Here is a 21412-nt window from a genome sequence, read left to right on the forward strand (position 1 = left end):
TCAGCCCACAATATACCAGCGGAACAACCTGGACAGCCACTCTATTAGAGTAGGGAAAGCTACTTGCATTCAAGGTCTGGTTCGGAATGCCTGACCTTTGACTCCAAGTTCGGCCTTGCTACAGAAACTACTTATCTGCCTCTCCAAGACTGATACATTGATAGATACGTTCGACGGAGTTAATTCAGTGAGTTGGTTGGAAGGCGAAAGGAATTGAATACAAGCTCGAAAAATGACTTCTATCGAAGTCGAAATGGGAAATCTTATCGGCGCACTCAGACGTTCGAGGAATAATTGAGGAGATGCACAGTAGATTGGAGAGGTCGTAAACAGAAGGTTCCAAAAACGGTGGCATTCCGCGGACTTTTTTTGGCGGAATTTCCGACTTGTTTTCAACTTTACCTCGAGCCTGCATCACACTCGGAAACAGTACTTCCGCATTCATTCCGGCTGACTCTATTTATTTACAAGTAATAGTAATAGCGAGCGGAGTCGCTACACACCAGTGCTTCGTCTGCTTAAAACTCAAATTTGATCGCCCTGGCGAAAGGGAGACCCAGGTTCGTTCTTATTTCGCGATAGTCATACACAAGACGTTACTTGCTTTCCTCCGGACTGAAGCTGCGATTTTACCTATTATTGGTCCTTCTCGTTTCTCTACAAGGCGTTTCTCTGGGCTTCACACATCACCATGTCGGCACCTTTAACCCTTTTTGGAAAAGTTGCACTCGTGAGCGGCTCTTGTACTCCCGGCATAGGCGCCGCTATTGCTCGAGAACTGGCGAGACGTGGAGCCTCAGTCATTGTCAACTACCCATACGATGGCGAACGCGACAATGCAATCAAAGTAGTCCAAAGTCTCGACAAGCACTCTCACTCAATTACGATCAAGGCAGATTTGTCGACGGTTGAAGGACCTGAGATTCTGGCAAAAGAAGCTGCGGCTGCGTTTGGCAGAATCGACATCCTTGTCAACAACACGGGTGTGGCACTAGCACATAACATCGACGATCCCGACGACGCAAAAGTCCTAAGCATAATGCAGAAAATGCTAGATATAAATAGCCGGGGAACCTACCTCCTTACGCGAGCGGTGCTTAAAGTGCTCTCGCGTGAGAACTCCCGCATTGTCAATATCAGCAGTGGCTCGTCTCGTTCACCTGGCACGGGTTTGAGTATGTATGCTGGCACGAAAGGTATGATTGACGCCTTGACACGGTCATGGGCCAAAGAGCTTCCACGTAAATACGGATGCACCGTCAATGCCGTTGCCCCCGGCGTTACCGGCACTCAGAGTTTCTATGAAGCGTCGCCTCAATTCAGAGAATTCTTGCAGCCTCATATCGACGATACGCCTGTTGCTCCTCGTGTAGCAAGACCCGAAGAAGTTGCGTGGGCAGTTGCCATGCTTTGCGAAGAAGAAGCAGGCTGGATCAACGGCGCGTATCTGCCCGTCGGCGGAGGATCTACCATGGTCTAAGTGATTTGCTTCAATAGCTATGCCGATTTGAAGAGCTGCCAGTGTACCATTCTATATCACTAGCTTGAGTGTGCACTCGCAGGAAGCCATGTCCCATCCCTTTGGATGGCTTACACTCTCTTATTAGCCAATTCATTATTTCCAACATGAACAGACCGTTCAAAGTCACTGCACATATCTTGCACGCTTTGCTACTCTCCATACCTATACATAGGGACGTTGATTAAGGAGCTTGATTTCGTCAGGTAACACGGAAGCGGCTCGAGGTAGACCGAATACTAGGAAAAGTGTAATATTACAGTCGATGAGAATAATAAGCAACTGTCTCAGGAGGCTGAGCAGATCACGATGAGGCTGGGCCGAAGTTGAGCCAGGTGACCTAGTGCTTGAGCAAAGCAGCAAGGTCACAGTCTCAAATTACTCCCCAGCAAGTGCAGATTCAGGGTAGAACCCCATCCTTCTACGAAGATATCCATATTGATAATGAATAGAGAAATACGCAAACAAAGGTAAATCCGCATCCAGGCCATTTCATTGCATAAGGATGCACGATAAGCATCAAACAGCCTGCTCATGGTAGCTACATCACTAGAATCCAAGGCGATCCAGCTCTCACATAGCCCAAGTATACCATTTCGGATTTCACTTGTGCCACCTTATATATTTAAACGACTCGTAACAAGAATTTGCCTCGCTATTAGTATGTGTGGAATCCCCCTTGACTTCCAGAGTTAAGGCTCCAAAGTGTAGAGACTGGATCACTTAGAGCCATTGGTGTTGGAAAGGGTGTCTGATTAGAAAAGTCGAACGAGCTGCTGATGTAGTTACCATCTTTTGGCTCAGACTGCAGAGTACTAATATAATCTTAGATATGTGGCAATCGGGAAAAATGACTGACCATATGGATACTCGAATGATCCCGACGTACAAAAAATGATGATATCGAAAGATCTGGGATCTTAAATAAGACGGTGACAGATCAGATTCTGGCCAGGTGGAGAAGCCATCTAGGCTTAAAGATCTCGCTTGTCCTGATCTCTCTAGAGGTTGAAAAGCTTGCACAGAATGTTGGCAGCGTTGATGTAACGTGGTATAAGGATTTGCTGTCACGCTGATGGGTCTGGAAGAAGTTGCGGGAATATCGGCGAATATCCTGAGCGAGGGCTGGCGATGCACTGAAGCCGGATTGATAATGTAACTATTACTTCTCGCTCCGGATGACGCTGTTTGTGGTAGTGGCAATTGATCCCTAGAAGCATGAGCAGGAAGCGCTCCCACCTCAAGCCTCCTCAGAAGCATTTCCAGCACATTGGAAGCCTTGTGGGCTTCGAGGCTTTGATCACACACCTGAGAGAATATGTGCCCACTCACACCCAGGGCTTTGAACATATCTCACCGAGTTGGCATGCCTTGCAAGCCCGGTTGGCCTGTGGATTTGCTGGGAGCGGCATTCGAACAAATGTCTGCACTGATAATGGTGGCGGCGAGGAGGTAGTTGTGGACGGTCAGTGAAGTCCGGTACTTTATCAAACTCCGTAGTCGGCCATCAACTAGTATCTCTTGATTTTGGGTGGCCTGAAACCGTAGGATCGACATTGCCGAGCTCAAAAATATCCTTCGGGACGAATTATGAAGCGCAGATTAAGCGACCTGGCTCGCTACATAGTTGACTCTAGGCAAAAGTGTTGGATGTGCTGGGAAGACTCAGTACGGCGGCCGTGGTTCATCATTTGGCTTTTTATACCTAGATGGGCATGATGTTGGATGGAGTCAACGCTTAGCTTTGGCCTAAGAGAAGAGAAAATAAGAAAGAGTAGCAGTAGGAGCTGAAGTAGCAGTATCATGAGCAGTAGTACGATTTGCTAGGCCCGTAATTTATAATAGCGTCTAATATATGTGAGCCGTTCTACTGAGTACGATTGGAGAACTCGGTGAAGGAAAGGATCTTGACAATCGAGGGGTCCTGAGCTGAGTTTACGAGTAGGAGCGAAGCAGAATAAGCCATGAGTATGTGTAGTATCCCAGAATAGTCTAGATCCTAATATGTCCATAATCCAACTTTGCAACTGGATTCGCCTCCCAATCAGATTGTTAGGATCATCTCTTTCACAGTAAGGCATGGGGCTAGATAAGTATGTAATGATACAGAAGCATAACGGAAACTCAGCCGGTAGGCCGTATTCTGCTCAGCCGTCAGTTCGCCCACCTTTCAAGTTCGTTACAATACCCACGTGGCTAGCGAGACTGATGGAGCGTACTCTCAGTCTCTCATAGGGTACTCTATATCTAGCCCGTACCTTGTAGCGACCCATCCCTTTCGCCTTCGGGTGCCGAAGGACTAAGCGACCCAGCCACAATTGCCTCACTTTCCGCCTTAGCTGATGCTTGGACCGGGTGCCCTAAGAGATCGGTTCGGCAACACGACAAGCCATCCTCCTCAAGGCATGAAGGGTACCGGTTGAGTGAACGGTGGATTCCCGTGATTACTCAGTCCACAATCACAAGGCCTACCCTCAACCGGAGTAGGCGGCCAATCAACCTCCTTCGTCCTTGCTGCGCCTTTACTTCAGCGTGATCGGTCAGATTTTAGTGTGCTATACAACATGGTAGAGAATGAACTGGGGGTCGCCCAGTTGCGTCTATAAATGACTGGATATTCTTCATGCAAAAAATTTCTTTGAGCTCTGTGCCCCGTTAAACTAGAGCTACCTCGATCTCTAGGTTTCATACCACGTCGTGAAGGAGCTCTCGCTGACTTCAGTCCAAGAAAGCAAGCCGCGTACAAACAATGAACGCCGACAAATTACCCATTATTGTCGAATCGTCCTTGACGAATGGCGGCAAACGTACTGTCATTGATTCCGACTTAGCCCCTGGTGCCAAAGCTCCATCGCATTATCACACCGACTTCACTGAGACATTCACTCTTGTCAGTGGCTCAATGACTGTTTGGACTTCAGAAGATATGGACGAGGTGAACTTCAAACCAATCGAGCTCGAGGTGGGGAAGGCTGTACCAGTTCCACCAAATACGCTACACAAATTCCTAGTCAATGAGCATTCTCGCGTCCATGTCGTGATGAGCCCCGGCACTATTGGTTTCGAGAGAATGATTCTCATTATGCGCGGCACACAGGCAGATGGCGTTTACACTCAGTTCAGCTCACCGGAGACTGAGAGTGGCGCAACATTCTATTCGGTACTTGGGGATCTTACCAATACCATGTACGTTGGAGAAGCAAAGGCGAGGCTGGATGCATTAATCGCAGCTAAAGGTTCCGAGGTTGAGATAGTGAAGCAGGACCTGATCGCCAAATACGCATCCGATGAGCATTTGAAGAAAGCTGCCGGACTTTGAATATGGATGTCGGCGAAGGACAGTGTTTCAGGAACATTTACGGATCCTACTTGTTACCACCTTATCCAAGCAATTTCAGGAACATGAAAGACAAGCTATTCCCTTGGTAAATGCTGGCATAGTAAACACCCTGCGTATTTTCTGTCCGAAAACATTCGCCGGTACTCAGTACAAGCATTTTGTGCGTATTTATCCGGGAGCATAGAGATTGCTGTTATTTTACGGAACTTGTATGCCTCCAAAGCTGGAAAATCTGCTAGATGTTGTTTTGTTGGTATTGATGCATACGATTACTCTGGGTTTGCACTGGTTTGCAGACTACCTGACGGGTACAGACCAGTAATTCCAACAATTTGGCTCCGAAAGATGTGAGCACAATATCAGAAGACTTATTGATGCACCCTACATACGCTACATCTGGAATAGCAGTCCAGCGGGCCAATACGAAGCTGTCGTACAATAAAACACTTGAGGTCCACTTCAGTTCGCGCCAAACGGCAATTCGGACAGTAGGAATGACTCCGCACAACTGACACAAAGGTAGGGTTACGGTCATTAGAAGAGCCTAATATGCCTTCAGGATAATTTGCGGGGGAGATGTGGAGGTTTCTAGTAATGACATGGGGTATGGACGTCGCTGTGACCACAAAGATTCTCGTTGCACATTATGGAGAGCCGGACTGGTGGAAGGTATTCAGACTCACTTCTCTCCCAACCCACCCTCATTTCTCATCCTCATAGTATTTACACCTACCTGGTAGGATAAAAAAGAGATGTCCGGTCACGGGTCTGCGTCGCTCTTGCCTCAACATTTTCAGCCGTCCATACCACTCGAATATGGAGAAGAACTCCACAAGACTGCTCTGGCTACAGGCGCTGAAGGCAAAGGTTTGTTGGTCGCAGATGAGTCCACAGACAGTATCAAGAAGCGACTGGGGAAGGTGGAAAAGCAAAACACAAAAGCCAATCACCGTGAGTGGAGAGATGTCATGTTCACAGCCGATGGCCCGTTTGAGAACTACATTTCTAGTATAATCACATTTGAAGAGACTCTCATGAAACGCAATGCCGAGCTCGAGTTTAAGTACAAGGGAAAATCATTTGCCAGTATTATCAAAGAACGCGGCATCATCCCGGGTATAAAAGTTGACAAGGGCACTGTGGCATTGCCGCGGACTTCACCAGAGGAAACAACTACCCAGGGATTCGATGGTTTACTCGACAGATGCAAGCAATATTACGAGAGAGGCGCTCGCTTCAGTAAATGGCGCTGTACCTATACTGTCTCGCCTTCCACGTCGTGACTCCTTGCCATTATGGACAACGCTGAGGTGCTAGCAAGATATGCCGCCACCTCGCAGCAGGCTGGCCTCGTCCCAATCGTTGAGCCTGAAGTGTTGATAGCACACGATCAGTCGCTGGAGTGCTCGATGGAGGCTCATATAGCTGCTCACCCCACAATTCTCGAGCGGTCGCCTTTGCATAAACTTGATCTCGCTGGGTTGCTCTTCAAGGCTTCCATAGCGGTCCCAGGAGATAAATCTGTACAAAAGGTAACTCCCGAACAGGTCGCTGAGGCTACCGTACATGTCCTGAGCAAAACTGTCCCACCGCTTGTACATCTATCGTCTTTCACTCTGGGGGCCTCTGCGACTCTGACTCAATCTCGTTCCTCAATGCCATCAATAAAAAGAAACAATCGAACTCAAAGGCAGCACGATGGGCTTTCACCTTCTCCTTTGGTCGTGCACTGCAAGCCGTCGCTATGCAGGCTTGGGCAGACGTACAGTTGAAAGAGAATCAATCCAAGTGGTCTAGCCAGGCTGGTGAATACGAGGGTGAATGTCCTTCATAAAGCTACTCTGCACAACTTGGTGGATTATCAAAAACTAGGAAGATCAGAGAGTAGGGATCGATGCCACTTACATGGCGTAACTATATCACCAAAATGCATTCATTTGCGTAAGCATTGTCGAAAGACCATTTTTAAACAGGCTACAAGCGCTCCCTTTTCTCTGTAGCTACCTCATAATCTGCCCGTCAACCAATATACGACAATCATGACTGTGAGACACTACAACTTTGAGGGTGACCATACAGGTGGCCTTCTCTCTTTGAACGCCTTCAGGCCTTCGAGAATATTCTCTCCCTTCTGCAGTTCAGCCCATTCGTTTCTCCTAGTTATGGCAGTTGCTTCCACGACACTTGCAGTTTCCCACCCCTGCCTTAACCCAGCTCTTGTACAGATAATGGAATCCGGACTATTTTCAGCGATAACTTTGGCATACCGCACTGCCTCATTAACGACATCCTCTTGTGGAACAACCTTGTTAACGAAACCCCATTCCATTGCTTTCTGGGCAGAGAAGTAATTCCCTGTCAAAGCCATTTCGCTTGCTCTCTGCAAGCCAAGAGTCCGTATCAGCCGTGGAAGAACACCAGCGTATGGTGCAACGCCTCGCTTCACCTCTACCAATCCAAATACAGCAGTATCGGCTGCGACTACCAGATCGCAATTCATGATAGTTTCACAACCTCCTCCTAGAGCCATTCCATTGACAGCGGCGATCACTGGCTTCTTCCCCACACGGTTGGACAATGGAACGGCTCCAGGGACGTCGCCGGGACCCGCACCAGGCTTTCCACCTGCAGCAGATGCTTTTTCTTGCCATTCCTTCAAATCGGCGCCGGTCGAAAATGCCTTTTGCCCAGCACCAGTAAGAACGGCGACCGAGAGAGAGGGTTCGTCGTCAAACCAGCGAAAGACGCTAGTCATCTCGACAACATCCGCCGCAGAAATGCAATTCAATTTCTCAGGTCGCGACATCGTGACTAGAACCACCCTTGGGGCGGGAAAGGAGAGCTTCGCAAATTTCGTCGGCGGTGGAGAGTGAACGGGAGCCATCCTGAACCTATGCAGAGTGTTCGAGCATCGACTGTAGAAAGTGGTCCACCAATAGAACAGGTAGTATCAAAGGGATTGTGGGCGGCCCCAAAGATAGGTAGTGGTGAATTACAGACGGAGCGAGTAAGGGCACATGTCCTCCGAAACCGAATAGAGACGTGGTTTCAACTGGTACACACAGGTCAGCTACTCGGGGATTTTTATTTTCGTATAGGGAACACAATAAGTGATTGCGGGGGAAATACGAGATACGGAGGACATAAACCGAGGTATAAATGGATAGATGATATGTCTATCAGGGAATTACCCCAGAACTAAGCCCCAGTGAGACCGGGAAAACCCCCCTGCTCAAAAGTGTCGACCCTGTTTGAGATCTACTCTCACGACGAGTAGAATTCCATGAATACACTATTTCACCTTTCTATTTATTCTATACTATTGGAAGATATGTAAATTGGAATATGAAAATAGGTGTGTTTAAAATTTTCGAGCGACTTTTACACAAACATAATCAGAGAAATATGAATTCTAAATGACTATAAACTATCTACCCACTGAAGAGAGACAGATGTTATCCAGAAACTAGAATAGCACTGCTAACTGTGTCTGCGAGAGTGAATAGCTCTTTGATCCGTCCCGGTCAGTGTCTTGGAGGGAGACAGCGAAGATTAGCATTTGGTGCATAGACAGTAATCAAAATCCAAACTGAATGTCTAAAATCCCTGTCATGTACAAGTTCTCCAAAGCGCAATGTCGTGATTGCGACATGTCCGCATTTGTCAGCGTTTCCCGTATTAGATGCATATATTAATATACACTGTTGGTATTCAGCCATGTTCGCAACAAGAAGACTGGAATCGTTGGCTTTTTATACCGACTGTGAAAACCATCGAAAACATGGGTGACCGCGAAAACTTTGCTATCCGAAGCAAAGATATACCACGCCAACTCCATCTCACAGCATTCATGCGCCCCGTCTCCCTTCACACTGGCTCATGGCGCTACCCCGGAGCATACCCAGACGCCAACTTCAACCTTACACACCTCAAGTCGTTTATTAAGAAACTGGAAGATGCCAAATTCGACGCATTCTTCATGGCCGATCATCTTGCGGTGCTAAATATGCCAATCGAAGCACTTAAGCGAAGCCACACTGTTACGTCTTTCGAGCCATTTACTCTTCTCTCCGCGCTCTCACAAGTCACGGATAAGATCGGTCTGGCAGCCACAGCATCAACAACATACGACGAACCGTATCACATCGCACGCCGCTTCGCCTCTCTCGACCACATCAGTAATGGCCGCGCAGCATGGAATATTGTCACTACTGGCAATCCAGAATCGGCAAAGAATTTTGGTCGTGATGAGCATATGGATCACTCAGATCGTTACAAGCGTGCACGCGAATTCTATGATGTTGTCACCGGTTTGTGGGATAGCTTTGCGGATGATGCATTCGTCCGCAACATCGAGTCCGGCACGTATGTCGATCCAGAAAAGATTCACGTCCTGAACCACATAGGAGACGAGCTGAAAGTTAGAGGACCACTCAACATCGCACGACCCGTTCAAGGTTGGCCCGTCATTGTCCAAGCAGGTCAGTCCGAGCCCGGAAAGCAGCTTGCCGGAGAAACAGCTGAAGCCGTGTTCTGTTCACCAAAAGACATCGAATCTGCGAAAGCGTTATACGCTGATATCAAAGGGCGTGCTGTTGCTGCTGGCCGCAATCGCAATCACATCAAGATCTTGCCCGCTGCTTTCATTGTTGTCGGCAATAGTGTCCAAGATGCACAAGAGAAGCGACTCAAACTCGACAGTTTAGTCCACTACGACAGCGGCATTGCTTCATTGTCAATCGCACTCGGCACAGATGCATCCAAATTCGATCCAGACGGGCCACTACCCACTGACATTCCCGAGACAAACGCGAGTAAGACCAGTCGTGCGGGTGTTCTAAAAGTTGCTGCAGAGGAGGGCTTGTCGGTGCGACAACTTGCCCAGCGACAAGGAGGGTACTCTGGACTTGCATTTGTTGGGACATCCGAGAGTATTGCAGATAGTATGCAGCAGTGGTTGAATGAAGAGGCGTGCGATGGGTTTACGATCGCACTGCCTTTCTTGCCGGAAGGGCTGGATGATGTGACTCAACGGTTGGTCCCAGAGTTGCAGCGGCGTGGGATCTTCCGGAAAGATTACGAGGGAACAACGCTTCGGGAGCATCTTGGTCTGCCACGGCCAAAAAACCAATTTTTCGAGTGAGAATGGCGTGCTCTGTGGGAAGGATGGCATGATCGAGATAACGATCGAAGAGGATTGTCCAACCAAGACATTATCTCGCCGCATTTGAGGGGCTGTGATTGGCGGAAGAGTAGCAATGGTCAATAGAGGATGAATTAACAGACTGTCTGACTGCTTGAGGACGGACGAACTCTCCAACTTGAGACCATTTTTAATTTCGCCCGCGAGTAACAGCGAGAAGGCGCAGTTTGCAAGTTTATCAAGACACTTTACTAGGTCTGATGCTCAATATCTGTTACCAGATAGCATGGAAGTGCGACGAGGCACTAAGCAATCAGACTTGACATGATAAGACCTCATAAGCATAGGCAAAGAGCGCGTATAGGAGACGGGAAGGTGGAGCATGGCTAGCAAATGAGGAATTCACTCTGGAAGGGAAAGTCGCTGCAGGAGCCTAGGAGTTCCAGAGGTGCGAAAGTGGCACTTATCTCTCTTCACGGGAGAGGACTCATGAGCTATCTATGTAACTCCCCCAGAGTCTACAAGTTGCGCCCGCCGAGCTCGAAGCCTGTCTTCTAAGCCGCCCAATAGTGGCGGATTGTGCTGTCATTCCAAAGGCCTTTGTAGTCAGATCTAATTTTGCCCAAGCAAACGTGGTCGAGATCAAGCAAGACATTATAGAATATGTTAAGGAAAAGGCACGACATAAATGGCTCACCGGCGGTATCGATTTCATCAGTGTGATTCCTAAAAGTCCTTCTAGGAAGATCCTCCCAAGGTTATTGAGAGAAAGAGAAAGGAGAAGTTTCACAACTAAACTATAAAAACCTGAGAGTTGAGAAATATGATACCGATATGCATTATCTACATGTGTAGTCTAGGTGCATTTTCATCTGAGCCTAATTCCCGTACCTTGGCCATTTCGGCAAAGCTACGTTGTGCGGGGTAATGGGGTATTCAAAAGGCAACACCTGCAACGAGCAGGACCAAATTTCATCCATATTTTCAAAACAGATCAAGAAGTTGTTCCCTTGCATAGTTTGAATGTATTTTCCGTCTAACTTAAAACCATGGGCACTCAAGTTCGTCGTGTTCCAACATCACAGCTCTTCTCTCTAGAAGGCAAAACAGTTATTGCGACTGGAGGTGGGGGAGGCTCGGATCCTAAATTGGCCAGTTAGTCCATCTGTGTTGACGATTCAACAGGGACCGGCGGACTTGGTTTGGAAATTTGTATTGCCCTAGCAGAATCTGGGGCCAATATCGTGTCTATCCATCTTCCCCAGGACCCTGGCCAGGCTACGCTGGAAGAAGGAGTGAGAAAAGTTGGGAGGGAAATTACTGGTTTCGAGTGCGACGTCGGAGACTCGAAGCAACTTCGGGAAACATTCGATCGTATATGGAAGTCGGACATCGTGCCCGACATTCTTTTGAACTGTGCGGGCTTAAACCGGAGGGGTCCCATTGAGGACATGACCGATGAGAAAATTGACCTGGTTAGTGGCTAGCTGCGCGTCTCATGAAAGCATCGGGCTAACACTTATATATCCTAGATCTTCTCAGTCAACTTGAAAGGGGCCTATGTTGCTGCTCAAGAATTTGGAAAACGTTTGATTGAACTTGATCGACCGGGAAAGATTATAAACTTCGGTTCTTTTACATCTTTCGTGGCAATGACAAATGTCTCGGCATATGCAGCGACTAAAGGAGGGGTTTTACAAATGACCAAAGCTTTTAGTAATGAATGGGCGTGTCACGGAATTCAGGTAAGTGCCGAGTGATACATAATGAACCTATCTCTGTCCGGATACCTAATGTTAAGGTACCCAGGTAAACTGTATTTGCCCCGGATACATCAAAACTCCCCTGTCGCAAGCGCTGCTGGATCAGTTTCCCGATATGGAGAAGTACATTGTCAATCGCACGCCAGCTGGAAGATGGGGTAATCCTTCAGACCTCCGTGGTACAGCTGTGTTCTTGAGTAGCCCGGCGTCCGATTTCGTCACTGGGACAAGTATAGTTGTTGATGGAGGAATGATGTTTCGATGATATACCGTTGCCCCGTATTAAATTGAGGTATCTGATGACAGTGGTCCTCTCTATAGGTTCGTCTATTCTTTGACGCTCTCCCACAGCCTGGGTTTTAGAGCTCAAAGGTAAACCAAGGAGAATGCCCTTGACAAACTTCACGTGCCATCATGCTCTATGCGATTCTACCCTTGTATTCAATTAGCGGAGTCTTCTGGTTGAATAGTGCCTGGGACATACAAGGCTTTGTGCTGCATCGGAAATTGGCTTGCAGGGACGTGGAAGATTCCTAAAAATGTTCCAGTCCTTGGTTTCGCCCAGCTCTTGATTTCTTTTCGGGGGATTTTAAGCGCCTTCAAGACGGGTGAGGTCGGACTATAGACTTACTCAGCACCGGTACTACTCACACGTTGATCTGCCACACAACTGAGATGTCGCTATAGGGTAGGATAATGATTTCATTTGTGCGCAGTGGAGCGCGCGAGTCCTAGTACTCATGAACAATTCCCGGAGTTTACTTGGGCGAGAAATGGCAACGTCTGACAGCACATCATCGCTGTTAAGACCTCGGACACATTTTGTTATTAGATAGAATGTTGCACTCACTTGAACATTAGTCAAGTGTGTGCCTTTCGTGGAAGCTTCTTCTACTCATCAAACCCTCTATGTCTTGAGGGAAGGTCAGACTCAGGATCAAGGGTCGATTCGGGTCGATAGGCACCGAACAGGTACCTAGTATCTTGATCTGGTTAGTGTCTTGGCTGGTCATTTGCATTCTTCTTCGCTGCATCTTACACCGTCTTCTTGGATCTTCCAGTTCAAAGCTTGTGAATAGATGAATGCACGTGGAACTCCCATTGGCGACAGGATTCGCCCTCGACATCGCGCCGGCAAAATGAAGTGCCAGCAGTAACGGCCCGCGGTTTCGACAAAAGCTCATTCAACACACCTGCTGCCTAGAAATCGGACTTGTGCGCCCTTGGTGTCGGCGTGGCATACTCAACCACTATGGGCTCAAAATCGAACTATGCAATGTCGAAACTTATCAAAATATGGCCGAGACCATTCATCGAAGAGCCCTTCGCGGTCCCCGATATTGAAGCAAAGAGTTCGGCAACACCATGGGTTACATTCTGCCTCTTCGTACTCTCAGTGGTCGGATCCGCGACCCAACTTGTCGTCGCAACCAATACGCCGTGGTCCATAGTCACTACAGTGCTTTGGGTTGCCGCAGGGCTCTATATTGCAGTATGGCGCCCCAGGATTGGCTCGATATTTCTCTTTCTCGACTTTGTGGCCATCTTGACCTTGGGAATAGGCTTAATTGCCACTCACTTCTACGAAAATCTGGGGAGCAGGAATGCGGTACTTACATACTGCAGTGCGGGACTCGCGGCCACTGCCACTACCGTCGTGGTCAATATGCCGCTACGTGACCCAGTCCTAGGTTGCAACGAGATTGGTCGTCCCTTCACCACACCTTCCCATGCATTCCGATCTCCTGAAGACAGCTTAACGCTGCTGCAGTGGATGACAGTATCTTGGTTGTCACCTCTGATTAAGATCGGGAATAGGAGACAACTTCATGACGAAGATGTCTGGGTCCTCCCCTATGAGTTTCAACACCGACATCTGCATGACGCTTTCCGCGAGCTTAAGGGCACCGTTGTCAAAAGGCTCCTGAAAGCAAACTGGATTGACCTGGTCCTTCTCACAATCCTCGCAATCGTCGAACTGGCTGCCAACTACTCCACTCCCATGATCCTCCAAAAGCTTCTGCAGGTCATGGAAACGATAGCTGTTGACAAACGACTCGCAGTCATGTACGCGATGCTCATGCTTGTGGTGAGAGCCATGGCCGCTCAGAGTGCAGTCTTTAGCCTGTGGTTTGGGAGACGTTGTTACGAAAGGTCTCGTGGCGAGATGATCACCATGTTATACGAAAAGACGTTGAATCGGAAAATTCTTGGTGGTTTGCCTCAGCAAGCTGAGACCCAGCTGGAGTCCGCCGTCGAAGTCGCGCCAGACACTCCCGATGTTGGAGAAGCTAGTCCATTGCCCGAATCCACAGGAGTCGTCAGCGGGCAAGTCGAGCGACCAAGAAGCTTCGCTCACCGCGCCCGAGAGGCGATTCAAAAGGGAAAATCCTTCATTTCCAGAAAGCATGCAGGCAGTGAGACGAAACCACCGGCATCAATGGGGAAGATCCTCAATCTGATGCGAAATGATGTATACGAAGTTGCGCAACGCTTCTGGGAATTTCAAACTCTGATCAACAAGCCGCTCGGTCTCCTGCTCTCCGTCTTTCTCATATGGCAACTCCTTGGGTGGTCCTGCTTCGTCGGTGTGGCAGTAGTTATTATTGCACAGATTTTCAACTATGTCCTCGCCCGCATCCTCATCGGCTGGGAAAGGGAACGGCGCAAAGTTACCGACATTAAACTACAGAAAATCAGTCAGTATGTCGAGGCCATAAGGCATCTGCGATGGTACGGGTGGCACCTCACATGGCTTGATGGCGTCATGACCGCCCGGCAGAAAGAGCTCAACTTGAGAATCATCACCTTCCTGTTGAATTCTGCCATCAAATTTCTGAACTCATTCGCCAGCGGCATGCTCCCGGTAGCCACATTTTATGCCTACACAATCGCCGCAGGACAAGAGCTGCGTGTCGACATTGCTTTCCCGGCACTGCAGCTTTTTTCCCTTCTGCAGAGCAACATTCGAGAGATACCAACGCTGATCACCGTCTTGCTGAATGCCTCGGTGGCAGTAGGACGGATCTCAGAGTTCATCGCTGAACCCGACAAAATTGACGAAGTGGACACTCAAGAGTATATGGATGATCGATTAGAGCTGCACGATGCCTCCTTTTCATGGCCCGGTCTTACGGGTAAAGTGATCCATGATCTCAATCTCTCATTTTCCCGGGGGCTGACTGTTATTTTCGGCCCCGTGGCAGCAGGCAAAACTGCCTTACTACAGGCTCTTCTCGGGGAGCTTGATCTGCGTCAGGGGAGACTGATGAAGCCACAAGCACCAGTCGGTTATTGTGCACAAACACCGTGGCTGCAAAGCATGAGCATCCGGGAAAATATCCTGTTCAATTCGGAATATGACGATGGCCGGTACAAGAAGACCTTAGAAGCGTGTGCCCTTCTTCCAGACCTTGCCAATTTCAAGTACGGTGATCTTTCCAACATTGGAGAGAACGGCATTGGTTTATCTGGCGGCCAAAAAGCTAGAGTTGCTCTTGCGAGAGCAGTGTACAGTCGAGCGCAAATTCTATTGCTTGATGACCCCCTCAGCGCCCTGGACCAACAAACGGCCGAATGGATTGTCAAAAGATGCTTATGCGGCAGTATAATGGAGGGTCGTACCGTCATTCTCGTAACTCACCGGACCGACCTTTGTCAACACGTCGCATCGCAGCTGATCGAAATCGTTGACGGAACAGCATTGCTGCATCGGAACGATGAGGAACTGTCCAAAACCACGTCGGCAACAGCACCAGAGGCAGAACCGGATGAGGCCGTGAGCAATGTCGAAACAATCGATGAATCCGCCGCGATACCGGAAAAATTCGTTGAAGACGAACACCGAGCCCATGGTGGAGTGCAGCTTCAAGTCTACTGGGAATATATCAAAGCTGGGACACTGAGATGGTGGCTCATGGTTGTCTTGACGGCTGTCGTTTGTCGCGTCACATACGTGAGTGAAAGTTGGTTTCTAAAAGAATGGGGAGAAGCATACAACAAAGCCAAACTCTGGTTTCTGGCCCTGGAGGGGTTTGACTTCGAGGTGCATCTCCTTGAAAGTCCAATCTCAGGTCTGTTCGACAGGTTTCCGGACCCTGCTGTCAACGTCCGACCTTGGCTTCTCGGCTTTCTGATCATCGTGGTCTGCGAGACCCTGGGACTTATGCTTTCCCAGATGTCCATGTTGGTCGTCACATACTCTGCTGCGCGTCGAATGTTCAAGGTCGTCATGGATCGTATAAGCAACACCAGCTTCCAATTTTATGACGTGACGCCGGTTGGGCGATTGATGAATCGATTGACCTCTGATATGGGAACCGTCGATGGCAATATCGCCGAGCTGTTCCTGATAGTCATATGGTATGCCGTCGCTTGGATCTCCTCCATGGTCGTCATTGCCAGCATTACGCCGATCTTTCTGGCATTCGCCATTTCGCTAACCCTGGCTTTTGTGCTGATCTTCCTTCAATTTCTACCGACCTCGCAAAGCTTGCGACGGCTTGAAATGGTCTCTTTGACCCCATTGATGTCAAATTTCGGCGCATTGCTGAACGGGCTGATGACCGTCAGGGCTTTCTGTGCACAGTCACAATTTCAGGAAAGAAACATTCAGGTCACAGACGCATTCCAGAAGATGGACCATTTTTATTGGAGTTTGCAGGCCTGGCTTATGTACCGATTCGACACCCTGTCGGCAGTCTCCACGTTTCTCTTGACTATGCTTGCAATTTTCTCCAACCTCTCGGCCGGCTTGACCGCGTTTGTCTTGATCTCAGCTAATAAGTTTGTCCAGTCCACCCATGCCATTTGCAAATCATACGGGCAACTTCAACTCAACTTTGTGTCTGTTGAACGGGTGGTTGAATTGGTCCATATCGAACAAGAAGCCCCGAGTTCGGTTCAACCGCCCGCTGCATGGCCTACATATGGGAGCGATATCGTCTTTGAGGATGTCACCATTCGATATCAGCCTCATCTGGAACCGGCATTGACAAATGTTTCGCTTCGGTTCAAGGGGGGATCAACCACTGCCATCACGGGTAGAACAGGGTCCGGAAAGTCAACTCTGGCCATGGCGTTGCTAGCAACCATCACTCCAGAGGGCGGTCGTATCTTGATTGATGGCGTCGACGTCGCCAAAGTTGATAAACAGCCGTTGAGAAGCAGAATAACCTTCCTGGCACAAGAGCCTATCCTCTTCCCTGGATCTTTGCGTCACAACCTCGATCCATTGGAGGAACACTCCAAATTTGCCTGTCAATCCGTGCTATCAAGAGTTTGCGGAAAGTATGGATGGACTCTTGAGACGCAGATCGACACTGGAGGAAGAAATCTGAGTCAGGGGCAGCGACAATTGGTTGGTCTTGCTCGAGCAATACTGCGGAGAAGCGCAATCGTCATCATGGACGAAGCCACAGCCAGTATCGACTTGGACACATCTGCTGAAATACAGCGTGTATTGAGGGAGGAGTTGCAGGAAAGTACAATCATCACCATCGCTCATCGGGCAACAGCAGTGGAAAATGCCGATTCTTGCGTTGTGCTTTCAGCTGGTCGTGTCCTTTACCACGGCCCGACTGACGGGGCTGGAGTCTGAATCAAAAATTGTTGGCGTCTAATCGGAAGTTCGGCTTGGACGGGTAGATGGACATAGACAAAATAGAGGAAGGAATTGCTTTGGAGTTGTCGCACAATCAGGGCCAGATAACCTACGGTGATCTTTTAACACTCCACAGGGAGATGGTAAGCGTGTATCACATCAGACCCATCCAGCTTTTGTGCGCCAAAGATCGCTGTTCCGCTTTGCAACCTCTTTGTATTTCAACTTCGTCCCGATTACAGCAGGTGTGGGAACCGCCGAGCGCGTGACCTGTTCGGTGCTGGCGAGGGCACCATCAAATGAGGCCGTGGCGTGTGGAAACAGGAAGCGCATATTGAGTTCACGACTGAACATGCGATATGTTGAGGAGCGGTTTAGAATGGGAAAGTCCCTCGCAAAGCAGCCGCTTTCGGACGCGAACACTCGTAATATCGATGCTGTCACAGGGTGCGGTAGGAGAGGACAGTGGAGCAGCGACATGAGGAGGTCTCAAGTTCTCGATAGTATCCCTAGATCCTACCCAGGCTCATAACATTAGCAGGGCTCAAATATAGTACTGGACATGCGGTCGTTTAGCTTCTCCCACCCGAGGCAGGATCATGATCGTTCATCTATTCAGATACGCTTCTGCAAAGAATAGCCATGATGTAGAGCGAGTGATGGGGAGAAAGGAGTCTTCAAAAAGATCCCCAGAAAAGATGGTTCGTTGCACCGCATGCCACAAACACGGTCGATGTTTTGGAAACATCCAGAACTTTTGTCGTCGTTTACCCGCCAAGCGTGCGGGATCTAGCCAATCGGATGTGCAGCCTTGAAAGCACTGCAGTTGTGGAAATGACGTTTCGAGCTTCACCTCCATTCAACATTCTTTGCAAAAGACAGCTGAGCATCTTACACTAATATCAAGTCCGCACATATCGTAAGCTCGTTAATATAGCATCGAAGAATCTCCATTTCATGGGGCCAATCTTCACTCAACTCCCGACCGAATAGACACTCGCTTCCTTCTGTGTTGTGGCGTCATACTCTGGCCTTTCTGCAACCATGTCGGACACTCCAAACTCCACCGATGACAACCGTGCGGCTCGAGTCGTTGCTGGGCATCTGCCTTCGGGGTATACTGCTGATTATGACGGTGTACATGCTGACGATGATGCACCAAAAATGTCCGGGGAGCCTGAGCCGGAGTCATCTCTCAAATTGCAAGGTGGTGACATACACCGTGATCTGTACAAAATCCAAAATCGGAACAGACTACAGCGAGCTGCTACCTTTTCCCATCCAAATGACTCCTCCACCACAATGGAGAACGAGACATCGGTTTCTGAGCAACTTGCCCCAGGTGGCTTCCGGCGAGAGTTCGTCCGCAAGAAGTACGGCCGTTTCAATCCTGCAGTCATTCCGGTCACCAGGAATTTCGTCGAATTTCTTTCTCTCTACGGAGCCTTTGCTGGCGAAGATTTAGAAGACTCGGAAGACGAATCGGCTCTTGAAGATGAAGAAGGAGCGCCTTCAGAGACAAGACCACTGCTTCGGCCACGGACCACCATGGCCAAGAAGGGAGACGCGGGTACGACGAAGACCTTCTTCACCTTGCTCAAAGCATTCATCGGTACTGGCATCATGTTCTTGCCCAAGGCCTTCAACAACGGGGGCATCCTTTTCTCGTCAATGACACTGTTGACAGTCTCCCTTGTCACAACATGGGCGTTTCATCTGTTGTTGCAATGTCGACAAATCCACAAAAGGAGCGGCTATGGTGAGCTCGGTGAGGTAATTGGCGGTCCCAGAATGAGGGCTATAATCCTAGGGTCAGTCACAATCTCGCAACTCGGGTTCGTCTGTGCCGGGACAGTATTCGTCGCGCAAAATCTGTATTCGTTCGAAGTCGCAGTCGCCAAAGGTCTAGCTCCCGTGTCGACCAACATTTTGATTGCCCTCCAGCTGATCGCCTTGATCCCACTTGCATTCATTCGCAATATCTCGAAGCTTGGTCCCGCGGCGTTGGTGGCCGACATTTTCATATTGCTAGGTCTGGCTTACATTTACTACTATGACATTTCCAGCCTAGTCGACCAGGGACTCAATTCGACCGTCCAGTTGTTCAACCCTCAGCACTACACCCTTACTATTGGCTCGGCCATTTTCACTTTCGAGGGCATCGGCCTCATCCTTCCCATTCAATCGTCGATGCGCGAGCCCGAAAAATTCGAGCCACTTCTCTGGGTTATCATGCTCATCATCACTGTTATCTTCACCTCCATAGGGGCCCTCTGCTACGCAACATTTGGCTCGGCGACCAAGATCGAGGTCATTTCCAATTTTCCACAAGGGAGCAGACTCGTCAACGCCGTCCAACTCCTGTACGCACTTGCCGTTATGGCCGGTACACCCGTTCAGCTGTTTCCAGCCCTTCGAATTCTTGAAGGCAAGATATTTGGTCATCGTTCTGGCAAACGGGACACGTCCATCAAGTGGAAGAAGAACGGGTTCAGGACAGTCCTCATTGTTCTCTGTGCTTTGGTGGCAATTTTGGGATCGAGCAACCTTGACACGTTCGTGGCGCTCATTGGTTCGATCTGCTGCGTTCCGCTTGTGTACATCTATCCGCCACTCCTGCACTACAAAGGCGTGGCAACGTCGACATGGGCGAAGGCTGGAGATGTCGTGTTGATGATACTGGGTATTGTTTGTATGATCTACACGGCCATCATCACTATCGCGACCAGCTTCATGCAGTAGCTAGGAATATTGTTGGTGAAAGTTGAGACCATTCTCAGATGTTAAGAGAAATGCTCGCGAATGTGGCCAAAATCCTGCAGCTACCAGAATTGGTCAATTCCTCTCATTACGCTCATTCTTCTTCTGCTCGCTTTACACCCCCTGCCTCAGAGTCTCCATCAACGTTATATGGGCTGAACCGTATCAAAGAACCGGATTTGTTTCGCGCAAAGTTTCAAAGCGTCATTGATCAAATTTGCATTACTATGCCGGCTTTGACATGGTTATGAAGTCTAATCTTGGGAAGCAGTTGCACGAACCCTATGCTGTGATACCACGTTTACCAGCGGCCAAGATCTACGAAATTACCCCTAGGCCTCGCAGCGCCCGACCATGGCGTCTACCTGATCTAGCACCAAGCTTTCCAAACGCTTGGCTCAGCGCACCGCAACGTCAAAGATATTCTCTGCGCAGGGGTGCAGAGTTCGCCACACAAAGCAGATGCTGAATTGCCTCCACGCCTTGCAAAACGCCACCAACACCGGATGATCTTGTTTGCCTAGACCTTGACGACCGTTGATCACGATGCAACGATGCTTCATCTGACAAGAAATTTTCCTTTTATCCGATATTTCAAAGGAAGGGAGTGAGTTAAGAGCAATTATTTTGCAGCTGACCTTTCGAATACGAACATGAGAAGCGCCTGATCACACCCATCCAATCTCGTGCCCAGTCAAATGTGGGTTGGAATATGAACACATGGGTTCGAATGCGTTTCGATGGCCTCGGTCAAACAGCGTGCCATGAAGGACCGAATGATATGCCACTACGGCACCCTCTACAGTGATACTGAATCAGCGAAGGCTATTGCTGATACAAACGCACCGGTGGCAGCCTTTTACGTGTCTAGAATAGCATTTCTGGTACGCAGACATGATCACGCTAACACCACGAACGTACCTCTGCGCGACAACCCTAAAATCCAGAATCTCGATTTCCTCATCTTTGGGTGACTTTCTAGCCTGACTGATGTACAGCCAGCCAAGAGATACAGCCAGTTCGATTTGAGATTCGGCCCCATGTCAGAAGTCTCTGCTTCAATCTTGTGAAGGCCACAGATGTCTGCGAGGCTTTCGCATCACATCGCTCTTTGCCCCCGGAGCAAAGATCTGTCTGCTGCAAGGCAAATTGTTGACTCACAGGAGACCGGTACGTGCGTTCTCCTGGACAAAGAAGAGTTGGCCAAGAGAGGCGCAGAGGAACCGGTGACGATTTGACCAATGGTGTTGTTGTCGATCTGGACCCAGAGCGTGCCCGAGGCACC

At 49.0% G+C, this 21412-nt stretch overlaps 7 protein-coding genes across 8 annotated transcripts; 5 read left to right on the plus strand and 2 right to left on the minus strand.

Annotated features, from left to right (window-relative positions):
• Positions 1 to 691: 691 nt before the first annotated feature.
• On the plus strand, positions 692 to 1480 carry PV07_09687 (uncharacterized protein; the record flags this gene model as incomplete). Its single annotated transcript, XM_016396965.1, has 1 exon — positions 692 to 1480. The coding sequence occupies one exon, from the start codon at positions 692 to 694 to the stop codon at positions 1478 to 1480; it is 789 nt and encodes a 262-aa protein (XP_016244156.1).
• Positions 1481 to 4172: 2692 nt separating this feature from the next.
• Positions 4173 to 4939, plus strand: PV07_09688 (uncharacterized protein). The gene has a single exon (XM_016396966.1). The coding sequence runs from the start codon at positions 4269 to 4271 to the stop codon at positions 4836 to 4838; it is 570 nt and encodes a 189-aa protein (XP_016244157.1). The 5' UTR covers positions 4173 to 4268; the 3' UTR covers positions 4839 to 4939.
• Positions 4940 to 6912: 1973 nt separating this feature from the next.
• Positions 6913 to 7743, minus strand: PV07_09689 (uncharacterized protein; the record flags this gene model as incomplete). Its single annotated transcript, XM_016396967.1, has 2 exons — positions 6913 to 7015; positions 7070 to 7743. 2 exons carry the CDS (start codon positions 7741 to 7743, stop codon positions 6913 to 6915), a joined length of 777 nt encoding a protein of 258 aa, XP_016244158.1.
• A 3257-nt stretch (positions 7744 to 11000) lies between these two features.
• PV07_09690 (uncharacterized protein) lies at positions 11001 to 12128 on the plus strand. The gene is made up of 4 exons (XM_016396968.1): positions 11001 to 11127; positions 11188 to 11477; positions 11535 to 11747; positions 11812 to 12128. The coding sequence occupies exons 1-4, from the start codon at positions 11052 to 11054 to the stop codon at positions 12028 to 12030; spliced, it is 798 nt and encodes a 265-aa protein (XP_016244159.1). The 5' UTR covers positions 11001 to 11051; the 3' UTR covers positions 12031 to 12128.
• A 732-nt stretch (positions 12129 to 12860) lies between these two features.
• PV07_09691 (uncharacterized protein) lies at positions 12861 to 17527 on the plus strand. Its single transcript, XM_016396969.1, has one exon. The coding sequence runs from the start codon at positions 13018 to 13020 to the stop codon at positions 17362 to 17364; it is 4347 nt and encodes a 1448-aa protein (XP_016244160.1). The 5' UTR covers positions 12861 to 13017; the 3' UTR covers positions 17365 to 17527.
• PV07_09692 lies at positions 16396 to 18075 on the minus strand. 2 transcript variants are annotated; one of them, XM_016396971.1, is made up of 2 exons: positions 17481 to 18075; positions 16396 to 17360 (listed from the first exon to the last, which is right to left on the minus strand). In XM_016396971.1, the coding sequence occupies exon 1, from the start codon at positions 17845 to 17847 to the stop codon at positions 17527 to 17529; it is 321 nt and encodes a 106-aa protein (XP_016244162.1). In that variant the 5' UTR covers positions 17848 to 18075; the 3' UTR covers positions 16396 to 17360; positions 17481 to 17526. The 2 variants fall into 2 exon arrangements, with proteins under 2 accessions (XP_016244162.1, XP_016244161.1); XM_016396970.1 differs by having other exon boundaries at positions 17460 to 18075.
• Positions 18076 to 18250: 175 nt separating this feature from the next.
• Positions 18251 to 20261, plus strand: PV07_09693 (uncharacterized protein). Its single transcript, XM_016396972.1, has one exon. It carries the CDS (start codon positions 18412 to 18414, stop codon positions 20107 to 20109), a length of 1698 nt encoding a protein of 565 aa, XP_016244163.1. The 5' UTR covers positions 18251 to 18411; the 3' UTR covers positions 20110 to 20261.
• Positions 20262 to 21412: the final 1151 nt, after the last annotated feature.

The sequence above is a fragment of the Cladophialophora immunda genome (assembly GCF_000835495.1).
Source record: "Cladophialophora immunda strain CBS 83496 unplaced genomic scaffold supercont1.6, whole genome shotgun sequence".
Classification (NCBI taxonomy): domain Eukaryota; kingdom Fungi; phylum Ascomycota; class Eurotiomycetes; order Chaetothyriales; family Herpotrichiellaceae; genus Cladophialophora; species Cladophialophora immunda.

Coding starts and splice junctions, on each gene's coding strand:
- PV07_09688 (XM_016396966.1), top strand. CDS start 4,269: ATGAACGCCGACAAATTACCCATTATTGTCGAATCGTCCTTGACGAAT.
- PV07_09690 (XM_016396968.1), top strand. CDS start 11,052: ATGGGCACTCAAGTTCGTCGTGTTCCAACATCACAGCTCTTCTCTCTA. Junction 11,128..11,187: donor AACAGTTATTGCGACTGGAG/GTGGGGGAGGCT, acceptor ACGATTCAACAG/GGACCGGCGGACTTGGTTTG. Junction 11,478..11,534: donor CCGATGAGAAAATTGACCTG/GTTAGTGGCTAG, acceptor TATATATCCTAG/ATCTTCTCAGTCAACTTGAA.
- PV07_09691 (XM_016396969.1), top strand. CDS start 13,018: ATGGGCTCAAAATCGAACTATGCAATGTCGAAACTTATCAAAATATGG.
- PV07_09692 (XM_016396971.1), bottom strand. CDS start 17,847: ATGTCGCTGCTCCACTGTCCTCTCCTACCGCACCCTGTGACAGCATCG.
- PV07_09693 (XM_016396972.1), top strand. CDS start 18,412: ATGTCGGACACTCCAAACTCCACCGATGACAACCGTGCGGCTCGAGTC.